The 13,426-nt window shown below is 39.0% G+C and overlaps 2 protein-coding genes across 7 annotated transcripts in view; both read left to right on the top strand.

Annotated features, from left to right (window-relative positions):
- The window catches only part of LOC135488745 (F-actin-monooxygenase MICAL3-like), a 29,236-nt gene extending 22,646 nt beyond the window's left edge, over positions 1 to 6,590 (top strand). For 3 of the 6 annotated variants that reach the window (XM_064773509.1, XM_064773507.1, XM_064773505.1), the window contains 3 exons: positions 1,715 to 1,741; positions 3,748 to 3,862; positions 4,295 to 6,590. In XM_064773509.1, coding sequence (XP_064629579.1) covers positions 1,715 to 1,741; positions 3,748 to 3,862; positions 4,295 to 4,406 — 254 coding nt within the window. In that variant the 3' untranslated portion in view covers positions 4,407 to 6,590. The remainder of the gene's footprint in view (positions 1 to 1,714; positions 1,742 to 3,747; positions 3,863 to 4,294) is intronic. The other 3 variants (XM_064773508.1, XM_064773506.1, XM_064773510.1) reach the window with 3 other exon arrangements.
- Positions 6,591 to 7,603: 1,013 nt separating this feature from the next.
- On the top strand, positions 7,604 to 13,403 carry LOC135487522 (splicing factor 3A subunit 3-like). Its single transcript, XM_064771276.1, has 14 exons — positions 7,604 to 7,804; positions 8,496 to 8,543; positions 8,716 to 8,874; positions 9,093 to 9,165; positions 9,376 to 9,550; positions 9,880 to 9,952; positions 10,177 to 10,242; positions 10,471 to 10,607; positions 10,912 to 11,083; positions 11,392 to 11,565; positions 11,826 to 11,936; positions 12,090 to 12,180; positions 12,484 to 12,539; positions 12,872 to 13,403. The coding sequence occupies exons 1-14, from the start codon at positions 7,709 to 7,711 to the stop codon at positions 12,947 to 12,949; spliced, it is 1,509 nt and encodes a 502-aa protein (XP_064627346.1). The 5' UTR covers positions 7,604 to 7,708; the 3' UTR covers positions 12,950 to 13,403.
- The last annotated feature ends 23 nt before the right edge of the window (positions 13,404 to 13,426 follow it).

Raw genomic sequence — 13,426 nt, 5'->3', positions numbered from 1 at the left:
TACCATTTTGAAAATTTCTCTAAAACCCTTCTATGCGTCCCTATGCGTCCCAACCAATGTGTAAAAGTTATATTTTAACTTTAGGCCACACCACCACTTTGTTTGTTTGTTTAACAGAGTTCTCTACCTTACAATCTGGATGCTGGCGGCGTAAAAAAAACATAGTAAATTCTTATGGTATGTTTTTTTGTCTGACTTCCCATCTCAAAGAACTTGAGTTTTCTGTCATTGTTCTTCAAAGCTTCAGGAAGGATCAGCATCTTGTTTTAAATTTGGGTTTATGTTGGTGAAAAAACTATCAACAAAGGAATGAAATGGTGTGGCCGCATCCAAACCTCAAGAGAACTGGTAACATTGAAATAAAAGCGTCAAGTTTAACATATTACCCAACGAGAATTGCAGTGTACTTGAAAGCATGGTTTTCATTTCTCCTCGATGCACCTATTCTTGTAGGGTTATTTGTTGAGAAAGTTCTGATTGGAGATAGCTAACCTGTGCTTCATATTTTTCTCCAACACTGCCCATCCTTAACTTGATTTATATGGTGTATCTCTACACAACTTAAACCAACATTGTTTGTGCATGCTTGCTTCAACATGTTGAACTAACAATAATTGTTCAGTGTCTCCCACTGGACTGAGGAAAATAATGATCATAGTATTTGACCCTGGGGGGGGGGGGGGGGGGGCTTTCAAAACAATGAACCTGAAACAATAATGTGGGTCCAACAGAGTAACACATTGCCATGACTAGCAACCCTTATCAGCAATTTCACATTCTCCCTAATGTAATTTCTAGGGGACATCATTTGGATCCGCAAAGTTCTATAATTAATTTGTCAATTCACCATCAGTCCTGCTGGAAACATGGTTGTGTGACAGAGTGTGTGTGCGGTTTCTTACACAAAATGATGGATGCTGTGCCACACTACACAGGGTGTGTTTGCATGTTTTGAGTTTTAAATTCTTAACCGAATTTATTTGCTGCAGTTTTTATCACCATACTAAGATCTGTTATCCGTCCCTTGCAAGTTTCAATTAAACGTCCTCTTCTTCCCCGATCTTTGAAACCCTTGCCTACATCTCCTTGCTTTAAGTCCCTTACTAATTTGCCATTTTCAGTCAGAAATATTTCCTGATATATTGTTGATAATGAGCATAGATTAAGAGATTATTCTACTCTTGTGGATATTATGTTCGTGGGACAATCATTAATAAAAAACAAGACCCTTGGTCCCATCTCCTATCAGAATAAAACCAATTGTTTCATCCATTGAGGACATGCGCCTTGTCGTTGTTCAATCTAATTGTCTCAACTCTGAAATTTGTCAGGCTGGTCACTGTTACACGTTACTGCCATCTTTGTCTGCTTTGTGTTGGGATAGGTTCAAGTCGGTGTTTGATATTTGCTTCCTTCCTTAATGCAACGGTGATGGCTTGAAATTCGTGATGTTTGTCAATCTTCTTTGGAACGAAGTGTAGTAAAGTTGACTGAAACCTTTTACCCTATGTCTTATCACTGCATTTTATGAATGTTTCAATGTCCTTTTTCGACAGGCCTTTGTTTCCCGCTTTACATGTTAACCTGCTGATACTTGCCCTAATAATCATGATTAAGATCTTTTGAATGATATAATGGATCTCAGAGTTAACTTCATGTTGATTCGATTCAGCAATCCTCTAATAATGTTGATGGTAATTTGATTCAATTTCAGGAACCCCAAGAAAAGGAGTCCCAAATGGTGATTTTCTCTTGTAAACTCATTAAAATGCATTAACAATTGCACTGTATTTTATGTGTGTCTCGCTCAAACTCAGGGTCTGTATAAGTGACTTTTTTGTGTGGATTCTACCTGTGATTTTTCATCAGAATGACTAAAATGAAGGGTCTGGTACAACTTTCAGAGTTCTGAAACTGTGCTGCCATCTATTTAAAGACGAGACAGCTCCTGACCAGTGTTACAGTATTGTACTGCCTTCCAACCATATGGAGCAGAAGCAGTTGCTAGTTCATAAACAAATAGCGTCCAATTAGATCCACACAGAATCAAGTTGTTTTACAGTCTTGTTTTAACCGATTTTGCTTGCTGAAGAGAAAGTGACAATCCCAGTCTCTTATCATCTAACTATTGATAAATTGGCAGATCGTCTCTTAGAAAGTTGTAAAAACCATCCAAGATGACTGGTTTGACCATGATTAGAGACTGAGATTTCCACTGTAGAGCCTTGGTAACAGTGGCATTGTTGTCCAAGTTTTCTATCTGAAACATGTACATTTATCCCCTGCAACAGTTGTCTCTCCTGGAAGCAAACAGAAAGTTACTTGCCTGACTTGCTCTTGTGTTTGTGACCTGCTACAAGTAACAAGCTGTGGTATAACCACCCCCACCTGACCCCGCCTACCCACCTCTCTGTGGTCCCTCATGAACTATAATACTTTGGTTTGTCCTGGAAGAAGACCTTGGGTTGAAAACCTGTCTCCAATGAAACCTACCTGATCTTGAAACAGGTGTATAGATTGCCAATTGTATTCTAATTATCGTTGATCAACATAGCATCCCTCAAAGTAACAAGTATTTAGTATGTGACTGATCACAGACTCCCATCCCATCCCAACCTCTGTCCATCTGACATTATCTGTAGTGTTTCAGCTAGAAATCTGAATAGGCAGGGCAGAGCCTTATTAAATTAGGCAGGGTGGAATGCCCTGCTTGAAATGGAAATGCATTGGCCACTTATGAAAAGGCAGGGCAAAAAGAGAAAATTGAAAAAAGGCAGGATGCTGTGCCCTGCTTGACTCTTAAGCTGAAACACTGTATCTTACTCCAGTGATACAGTTCATGTTTTATGTTGCATGAATTGCTGCCATTATACTGAAGGGTAATTGCCTTGAATCTAAGTCTTGCAAAAGATAACTAATACTAGTGCTCCATCCTGTCTCTTATACATTTGTGTCACCACTATCAGGCTTCGGATGAGCGACTTATCGATCACAAAAACTTGCGGGTCAAGATGCTAGTACTACCATTACAATGTAGGAATCATGAAACTTGTTGATCCCAATTTACTCGGATTATTTTACTTGTCGGTTCTGTCATTTGATTTTACCGATTGGTGAACACTAAAATGAAGCTTTTTTACCGCATTTACATGCACTATGGTGTGCTTTGGAAGCTAGCTTTAACAATCCGTCTTGCAAATGTTTTAGCAACGCACGCAAATCGCATGGTGATTATACACGTAGCATTAAAACAAGATTACGATTCAGTTTACAATATGTTGAAGACTTTTCACAAAAGAATGTCTTTTTACCATATACTGGTATTCAGCTTTGATTGTTATCATTCTGTTCTTTTCATTTGCAACCAGTTATGACAGCAGTCAGTTTGACTTGTCCTCAGCCCATCCAGATATGTCAATTTTGATGACAATTATCAAGTTTGGACTTGGTTTATCATGACATCTCTAACAGGGTATTGCCAAAACCAGGGTATGGAAACTAGGGTCATAGGGTGACTGTTCCTAGGGTATTGCATTGTTGTGACAAAGACGTGACATCAATATTGTCTGTTTTATCTCACTTTGGCTTTAACCTAGTGAAAATGAGCACTACCTATTGGGATGCTGATACACTATAGATGCAGCCGACTTGTGTTGTTTGATTGAGATGAATGAAATATTCATGCCAAAATATTTGTATGTATGAATATCTATATTTGAAACTAAGTCATCTGTGTTACTATTCCAGACGAGAAGAAAACGCCGGAGCAAGCTGATGAAGAAAAGAAGATCTTGGACGAGCTTCTTGAGGTAGTGAACCAGAGGAACTCACTGGTTGCGCTGCTAGAGGAAGACAGACTCAAGTAAGTTGTTTGAGACTCTGAACATGTCGGATGTTGCCTACAACTTGAAACTTGTCGAGTCATTTTCGTGTCTAAGTTAACCTAGGAGGGCAGGAGAACTCTTCATCAACCGATGATGACATTTTTCGCCAAAAACGAAACACCCTGGAGTGGGAGTGTGGGTCGGGTCGTGCGCAAACTCTGTAATGTAAACGATTCTATAGGGTTTGTCCTCAGCATTCTCCTAGATGCCACCCAGGTTTAAATCAGGAAAAGGAGTCTTATAGAGCAACAGTATGTCCAGTGTCTGTATATGAGAGCAAATGTGATCAGATGTAATGGAGGATTGGAATGTTGTTATTTTACAGGAGTTTCGATGTTTGGTCAACAATTTGAATTCTGATCAAGTGTTTCCCAACTCTTTAAGTAATGCTTATATTGCTCTTGTTTCAGACAACAAAAAGAAGACCAAGATTTACAATCTGTGATGACTGAGAAGGGCTTCCAGCTTTCTCCTACGAGTTATACAAGCAAAGGCATCCGTGCCCAGTTTGGATATTCGTGATGAACGAATACCTGGGATACAAAGTCCTGATATTTATCAGGTTGAACACCGAGACGTCACCAGTTAGCCAGTCCTTTCCATGTAGTGCTTTGACCACTCTTGTCTCTGTTATAGATGCATTGACAGATGTGACTATCACATGTACCGGTAGTAATAAAAGAAAAACGATTACACTCAACCCAGTACCTGTAGCTGACCATTGCCGCCTTATAGGCAATTCCAAATAGTTGTCTTTGGTTTACTTAGTTCTTCAGCCTAACTGTTTGTAAATGCCTTTCTAGCATTTGCTTTTATAGTCGAAATATCTGTGGCATGGCTTTGTAACATTGGCTTACTTTACTGTAAATTAAGTCTGCAATGTGTCAATAGACCGATGGTAAATTAAGAATACTTTGGTGAATTTTGGCAGTGTAGAAAATTTCAGCAGTCACTTTCTGTTTCAAGCTATCAATTGCTGAGGTAAATGATAAAAACTTGAGTCAAATTGAAAATTGTGTTCATTTCTGTGATGTGGTGAATTTTGGTAAGGATACGAGTGTTTAAAATGTAATATTTTTTGTTACCCATAAATGATATGTCAAGTTGTGAATGGGTGCATTGCTCCCTTCTGTGAACCGGTATATTCTGTGCAAAATCAACCATTGGTTTCTTGTTGAAGTCGCTTCATGGATACCAAAAGTATGTGACTAGAAATATCTTGTAGTCTTCAAAAACTTGTCGCCAATGTCATATGTTTTTCATTTCCTGATGTACATGTAACTATTATTCTCCACAAATGTTGATGTTGATGTTTGTTTTCACCTGTTAGAAAACATGAATGCTTACATTTCCTGTTTTGCGGTTGTTCAGGGCCATAATCAGTGTGGCCCTACCCCATTGAGGATGAGGAAGTTTAGTGTGGACATGTGCTGGCCAAACAGTTCATGACTTCTTCATTGATGGTAAGAGTTTCTCCAGAAATCTTTATACTTCACATTTATTGTTGGTGCTTTCACTATTATAGGTTAGTGAACATTCAAATTGTCATTGTTTTTAATGTTAACTAATTATATGTATATTGAGAGAAACGGACTGTAGAGTTTAATTTTGTAATGCCGTCTTGCTGTTTATACCTTTATAAGTTAGGCGTGCAGATTAATATTTATTCTGGGTGGTGTTCAAAATGATCCAAAATGAGTGCAACAACATCCAGTTATGCCATGTGCTGTGGGTGCTTTCCTAAAATATCAGCTCATCTAGTCATGAAATTATTGTTCATTGGATTATGTGCTCTTCTTAGCTTGTGAACAGAATGCAGAAATTTTAATCAAATTTAGAATTAAAATTGACATTACAATGTTACATGGACTAAACATGCACAAGTCTCAAAATCTTTCTAGCAAGTTACACCAAATGAAAAAATTGAATACAAATTGACAAGGTTTTTCTTATTTACTGTCATGGTACAGCTCACATGATGTAGTCCTTGGTCTTATACATGTATGAAAGTACCGTATCTAAATTGTTATGGCATATTGAGGTGTGATTGACTGACTTATCATACTAGGTTCTTATCTCAACACTCTACTCGGTCTTTTTGATGGCATTTATTTTTGTATGTTGCAGATCTTTTACTATCTTTGGGCTGATATTCACAAACTGGATCATACTGTTTTCCTCTCTACGTGGACTTGATGCTGAGTCTGTGTAAGGACAGAAGAAGTTTAGCTCGAATCCTGTCGGAACAAAGGGTGGACAGTCTAACAGGTTTTATGTTAAGAAATCCTTTTAAAGTGTCCTTGTCCTAACACATAACTGGTTGTACTGGAGCTTTATGAGAATCTCGATTAAAGATGCAATCAGTTCCAACAGTCTATCATTGAGATGGTTGCTAGGACATCATAAAGTCACTGTTCTTTAGAGGAAATAATATCTTACTGACATGTGAAATTGTTTTTGAGGACACCTAGTGTCTGTCTCTGCTCTTCCAAATGAGTTCATCATCAGAATAATTACCAGAAATAAATGTTCTTTAATTGGGATTCTTCTTTGCTTTGGTCACAGCCGCAACTCTAATTGATTCTTTTGATTGATGAGAATTATTTGTACTTGGAAACTTTGTCACTTACCCAGAGAGACATTTGTAACTTTGATTTGAATAGATGTAAATATAAAAGGTGTAATAAATGACTTGTTGAAAACCTATTTCTAGTCTTGTTCACTCCTTCAAAAGTTACCGGTTACATTATATTATATAGGACGGCTTCTGAGAAGAAGCAGCGTTATCCAGACCTTGTAGTGACAGTGAAGACACAGCTTTTACTGAGTGATCAATGGGGATGGGAGTTATGGCCCATTTCGCCTACTCCCATTTCGCCTACTGTTTCGCCTACAAAATGTGGTCATTTCGCCTACAACCCATTTCGGCTACTCCCCCTTCGCCTAATTCCCATTTCGCCTACAACCCATTTTACCTGCTGTAGTATGGTTTGCCCAGATAGTGGTACTATAAAACTTTGTGGATAATGGGTAAATATTTTAAGTGGGTGTCCGCTAAGAAAAGGTGGGGTCCGATAGAAGTAGTCTCAGATTATAGCAGTTAAGGTGAAGATAAATGAGATTTCTAAAGCATTATTCTTTGCATAATTGTGCTCTCTTTAGATAAACAATACAGCCATTTAACAAGTTACTTATTATTAATAAGTAACTTCTTATTACCTTTTACAATAGGGAGCACGCTTCTGAGCACCCCGTACACTCTGTGCTATCACCTTCATTGTCCCCATTCTTGATGCGGTAGAGACCTGGGCCCAGCATAAAGGTAGGGACACGTCGTCGTCGTCGTCGTCGTCGGCTCCAAATGGGTGTAGGCGAAATGGGTGTAGGCGAAATTAGAGTAGGCGAAATGGGATGACACCGGGATGGCTATCTACCTCCCGGGCTTTCCAATTCCCTAAATGCAATCGCTCTTCTAATGTCAATGAAGGATAATCTTTTCCACGTTTTTATTTCTGCTGTTTTCGACACGAGCTTGCAATTAATATCTCGATCATTTATCGGCGAGCGATTTACAAAAACTGTTTAAATTCACATCAAGCAATCTTTTGATTTGTGAAGGCATATGTCTCCATTAACCCACTTGCCCAGCCAGTCCCAAGGAGCGAAACGACTACGATTTGCAGCGAAACAACTGGGGGCGAATAGCACATGGAGCGAAACGACCGACTACCAATCGTATCTTGTTCGCGATTTTGTGCGGTTTTGTTGTTGAGTATTTCGCGTCTTTTCCATTATAAAACACAATTTAACACACCGGATTAGCGATGGAGACATTGCTGGAGCAACAGAGAAGATACCACGAGGAACGTGAGCGCCTCATGGATGCTCAATTCAAAGAAATGATGCACCCAACAAAAACGGTGAGAAGATGTTCTCAATGTTTCATTTGTCGGACGCGTACCATACAATACATTCGATATTGTTTACGATCTGTTTTCGGACAGATAGAGATATCCCTTCAATTCGCGCTCTCGCATTGCTACCAAGATATTATCAGAATCAGAGTGAGGTCAATTACCATTGTTTTAGCAGTACACAAATTACAAATTGAGGAATAAGCAACTTTTGCATTGCAGTACACTGAGTATTGTCCATACCATTGAGTCCGACCATGGACTACAGGCACAGGCCCCTCAAGCCTAGTTAGCGGGATTATTGCCCCCATCGGGCTAAACAATGGGATAAGCCAGGCCGATAATCCCACTAATGAGTCTTCAGGGGGCATGCGGTCTTTAAATTCCTTTCCTGTCCATCTAAGATTGAGTTCAAAAGAAGATGAAGATACCTTTCCTGTAGTGTGATGTCCATGGTTTAGCTTTATGTAATTTCAGATCAAACTGAAGCGAAGCATCATCATCTACTACTTTGAACAGTTACCGGTCAAAACATCCCTGAGTACAACCAAAACGCCCTGCGTCAGTTTAGTCCAGTGTAGAGGCAAAGGACATTGCACATGTTTTGATAGATCGAAACTAAAGAAAGCCTTACTAAACAATTGACACCTGATCATGTATTCTCATTCTGAATGCATTCCTTTCCAATATTTTTCAGCACAGGGAACAGATCAATTCTGAACACAGGCTCAGACAGTTGTTGGATGTAAGTATCCTTTCATTTGAAATATATATTATTATATTTCTTTTTAAAAAAATAAATAAAAAAATTATCTCTGATCTCTTAACATAACTCTTTTTGTCTCCTAAAGTTGTGAACATTTTGGATGTTGTTTTATGTGTCATCATTAGTTGACAATATAACAATCCTATTTCAGAGATACATGGAATGTTCAGCTGAACTCCGTGATTTGTACGAAGACAAAGATGGTCTTCGTAAGGAAGAAGTACAAGCTCTGTCCGGGCCAAATGAGTTTGCTGAGTTCTACTCCAGGCTTAAAACAATCAAAGACTTCCACAGGAAGCATCCCAATGAGGTATGGTTTCAGTATCTTAAGCTAATAACCACTTAATATTTAGACGATTCAAGTTCCCTGTTTTGTGACCTGCCTGACAAAAGAGGCAGTTTTCCAAACAGCAAATGCAAATACCGGTATTTAAATTCCTTTCCTGTCCATCTTAGATTGAGAACACAAAAGATGAAAATACCTTTCCTGTAGTGTGATGTCCATGGTTTAGCTTTATCTAATTTCAGATCAGTGTACCAATGTCAGCAGAGTTTGAAGAGTTGAACAGAATCCGAGAAAGTTCTGCAGATGAGACAACAAGTAAGCTGCTCTTTAGTTTTAGTTTTGGTCGTTGATCTTCTTTGATTCATTCCCCTTCTTGGTAAAGTGGTCTAGGAGAAATTTGGTCATGGTATTGAAGATGTGATCAACAGAAAATCTTTATTGAAGAGGAGAGTGATCCATTTATCTGAATCTTTGAAATTTTTTGTCTATGTAACAATCTTATGTGGTGTGTCTGTTTGCTTGCAGATATGGTTGACTTCACAGATGAAGAAGGCTATGGAAAGTACCTTGATTTACACGAGTGTTTCTCCAAGTATATCAATCTCAAGGGTATCGAGATGTGTGACTACATCACCTATCTCTCCGTGTTTGATCATTTATTTGACATTCCAAAAGATAAGAAGAATGCTGCCTACAGAGAGTAAGTAGAAAGTGTCCTTCACCCTTGTAGATGTGTCATTTAATCTCTGGGATTTTACCACAAACTGTCCATTTATTCAACGTTTCACCTTGAATATTTGATGGAGGAAAGGTTTATTGTGTAGACTCTTTAAAAGTTACATTTCTGGACATTTTGATCTGTCTCACCAGGCGTTTCCACTAGCAATATACATCTGATTGTATCAGGACTTGAAATAATTTGTGCATCTCCCATTTATACGCTATGCATGCAGTAACGTTAGAAGACTGTTTTGACCTTAAAGTTGTTAAAAATGCTGTTTATTGTTAATAATTCCATTGGTCTTTCAGCTATCTTCTGACACTCCTGGAATATCTGGACTCCTACTTGGGCAAAGTGAAGCCATTGCTTGATCTAAATGAGGTATGTTTTTTGAAAAATATTTTTCTCAACAACATTTTTAAAATCTTTTAAGAGTACCCAAAGTGCTTCTCAAAGTAGCATTTTGTAGCGTCAGTCATACAAACTAGTAATGATGCCAGCTTTGAAAGATACTAGATTTTGAGTTCATATGGATCAGGATGTCCTTCAACTATTTATCCTCCAAATCCGCTGAATTGTAACCAGTTCATTTGTATCTGTTGCAGGAAGTTGATGCAGTCAAGCTTGAGTTTGAAAAACAATGGACAGATGGAGCATTTCCTGGGTGGCCGGTAAGTTCATTGTGCTTGCTGTCATTCTTAATATGGGCTCAAGGTCTTCTTCCATTCCCACAGTTTCTTCCCAACATTTTGATCAGGTTGTTCTCCGCTGGGTTTCAAACTGAGTGCAGTCTTGGAGGATGCGCTATATGGCCTGCCATAATGAAACAAGAAGTGCTCTTACAAACATTAGTTTTCAGTGATACCTGTATGCTAAACCTTGGTCTATTACGTTTTCAGCGTGAGACGTCAGGTGCCCTGACTCACTCTGGAGCCCATCTTGATCTGTCTGCCTTCTCATCATGGGAAGAGTTGGCCTCCCTTGGTTTGGACAGATTGAAGTCTGCTCTCATGGCTTTGGGACTCAAATGTGGAGGGTAAGTAATAGTGCGACTTTAGAGGGACATTGTGTGATCTTGTATGGGTCGAAATATATGTGCCGAGCAGTTAGTAATTGAGATGCATGTATCAATCCATTGGGGGGGGGGGGGGGATAATGGAGGCAGAGTTTATGCTGTTCTGAAAAAAATGGGATGTTTGCTGTGCCAGGTGTGATATCTGCTCTCTGAAAAGAAAAGTTTGCAAGTCCCTGGATATATTCCTGGTATTGTGTAACATTTGTTTAAGTACTTCTTGTCAGTTTACCGGAACCAATTTCATGAGAAACTGTTTTGATTATAGAACCCTTGAAGAGCGTGCACAGCGTCTGTTCAGTACTAAGGGAAAGAGCTTAGAAGACTTGGATCCCACCTTGTTCGCCAAGTCCAAACCTGGTAAAGCTGGCAAGAGCCGCGATGTGGAGAGGCAGAGGGAACTGGCATTCCTTGAGGCGCAGGTCTACAGATTAACTGAGGTATGATCAGAATGATCGCATTATTGTTTGCCTGATTGTGTAACCTAATATGAATTGAAGCTTTCAAAACTCTCACTCTATCTCTCATGTACCATGATGTTTTGATGCATCATTGGGCCAAGGTATGGAATCTTATTCAAACTACAGTGGATTCTCCCTTAGTTGCCACCTCTGTAAATGCAGGTTACCCTTTCTATTAGGGACAGTGATTTTGGTTCCACCTATTGTAATTTTGTTTGTGCCAGCGACTTGTTGACATGTTTGCTTTGTGATGTGCCTCAGTGTTTTATTCTCTGTATGTTTCTCAGGTGCTGAGCGAACAGCGGGCAGCGACCCGAGATAATGTGCAGCGTAAACAGGCCAGGACAGGAGAAGAGAGAGAAGAATCTGACGAGGAGCATTATACTGACGACGATTCTGATGACGATGACAACGATATTCCTTACAATCCTAAGAATTTACCTCTTGGTTGGGATGGCAAGGTGAGATAAAAGAGAGATTGTGCATTTTCACACTGCCTCTATGAATTAAACTTGTAGGGGGAGTCGGGTGTCAAAGAGCAAGTAGCCCTCATCCTACAGGAACGGACTTAAAGTGACGTTATATTTTGTCGACATAATGTCATTTGAAAGCGTCTGTGTCACAACAACACATGAATGACGTAACTTGAATATATTATTTAGTTGTTCTTTTATTTGTATTTTCACTGCTTTACAATCTCTCATGTTGTCTTTCATTGCAGCCGATTCCTTACTGGCTTTACAAGTTACATGGTTTGAATATAAACTACAACTGTGAAATATGTGGAAACTATGTCTACAGAGGGCCTAAGGCATTCCAGCGGCATTTTGCAGTAAGTATCTCTTTAATATGATTGCTGGTCCTCTCCAAATTATCGTTCTGTGTGAGACCTTACATGTAATGATGAATTTTTATCGAAGTCTTTTGTCTTTTGCTATGTCTTTTCATCTATCTGCTCTGATTTCAATTGTGTTTGTCTTTTCAGGAATGGAGGCATGCTCACGGCATGCGATGTTTAGGCATTCCAAACACGGCCCATTTTGCTAACGTCACTCTCATTGAGGATGCTGTGGCATGTGAGTACTCTAGATCAGTTTGACATGATCTGTTTAAACTTTGAGGAAACCTTATAAGAAAGAAGTTGTATCAGATTGTTACAAATGATGGTTCTTTGTGGTTTATTGCAAAAGTCCATGTTGTTCGAGGTCAAGTCTCCTCAGAAAACTCCACCAGGCTATGTTCTTGGCTGCCGCCCTCAGGAGAGTTACTCTCAGTGGCAGGAGATACCACTCTAAATGTCCCCAGGACTACCACCAAAGCTTCTATTCTAATGAAGAACAATAGGCTTTCTCTAATGTTATCCCTATTGTTTGTTTCAGTGTGGCACAAGATTAAAAATTCAAAGGAATCGGAAAGATGGAGACCTGACACTGAGGTGAGAAATCATTACTTTTATCCAAAACACTAAAAGTCAAACTGGTTTTACCAAACTCAAGAATACATTTTGTAGACATTGTGCATTATTTTGAGAAGACTATATCTATCTCCGACTTCTCCCGTGGAATGGGATGGGGTGTGGTGTACGATGGTTGAGATGTTAAGCTGGTATTGTTAGCATCTTCTTCAGTAAGAATTGCACTCACAGTCTAATCGATATCTGTTTGATCAACTTATGTTCATTATTCTTTGAGAATTGTAGGTTTGGATCTGACCAATATTGCAGTTTTACTTAGTTCTATTTCAATTCCATTTGCATTTGTTTTACAGGAAGAGTTCGAAGACTCTCAAGGCAATGTTGTCAACAGAAAGACATTCGAGGATCTGAAGAGACAGGGACTTTTATAGACAATTGAAATTTTGCTGCATTCAGCTGGTGATTTCAGTCTCTTGTCTTGCATATCTTTGAATTCATGGCTATGTGAGAGATTAATTTGATATTCTGCCATTTGTCTTGATAAAGAACCATAGGGATGGATAGGTTTCTTGCACAGGCCCTGGGCTGATGACTGAAACTTGGGATTTTCGCGGCAGTTAACAGTGCTTGGTACCAATTTGTAACAAACATGTCATTATTTCTATGACCTCCAGGCCTTTAGTTTTGTTTCCAAATACTGATCATGCTGTGCATCAAGGTTACTTGTAAAACGTCACTTTGTAAATACATTGTATGATAATGTCTTACTGCCATAATAAAAAAGATAAAAGATCTTCATGTCTTGTTTAATCCTTTACCACCAGATGCCTGTACTTCATTGAAATAACAACGTGCAATATCCTTGGGCACCAAAGTGCTCTTCCCTCATGTAGAAATAATTCATGGAG

The sequence above is a fragment of the Lineus longissimus genome, chromosome 5 (assembly GCF_910592395.1).
Source record: "Lineus longissimus chromosome 5, tnLinLong1.2, whole genome shotgun sequence".
Classification (NCBI taxonomy): Eukaryota; Metazoa; Nemertea; class Pilidiophora; order Heteronemertea; family Lineidae; genus Lineus; species Lineus longissimus.
Note: the sequence above shows the minus strand (reverse complement) of the source record. Positions and strands in the feature narration are given on the sequence as shown.

Excerpts from the sequence above, each read along its gene's own strand:
- LOC135487522 (XM_064771276.1), top strand. The coding sequence starts at position 7,709 with ATGGAGACATTGCTGGAGCAACAGAGAAGATACCACGAGGAACGTGAG. Across the intron at positions 9,551-9,879 it reads AAGAATGCTGCCTACAGAGA|CTATCTTCTGACACTCCTGG; the intron begins GTAAGTAGAAAG and ends TTGGTCTTTCAG. Across the intron at positions 10,243-10,470 it reads GAGCATTTCCTGGGTGGCCG|CGTGAGACGTCAGGTGCCCT; the intron begins GTAAGTTCATTG and ends TTACGTTTTCAG.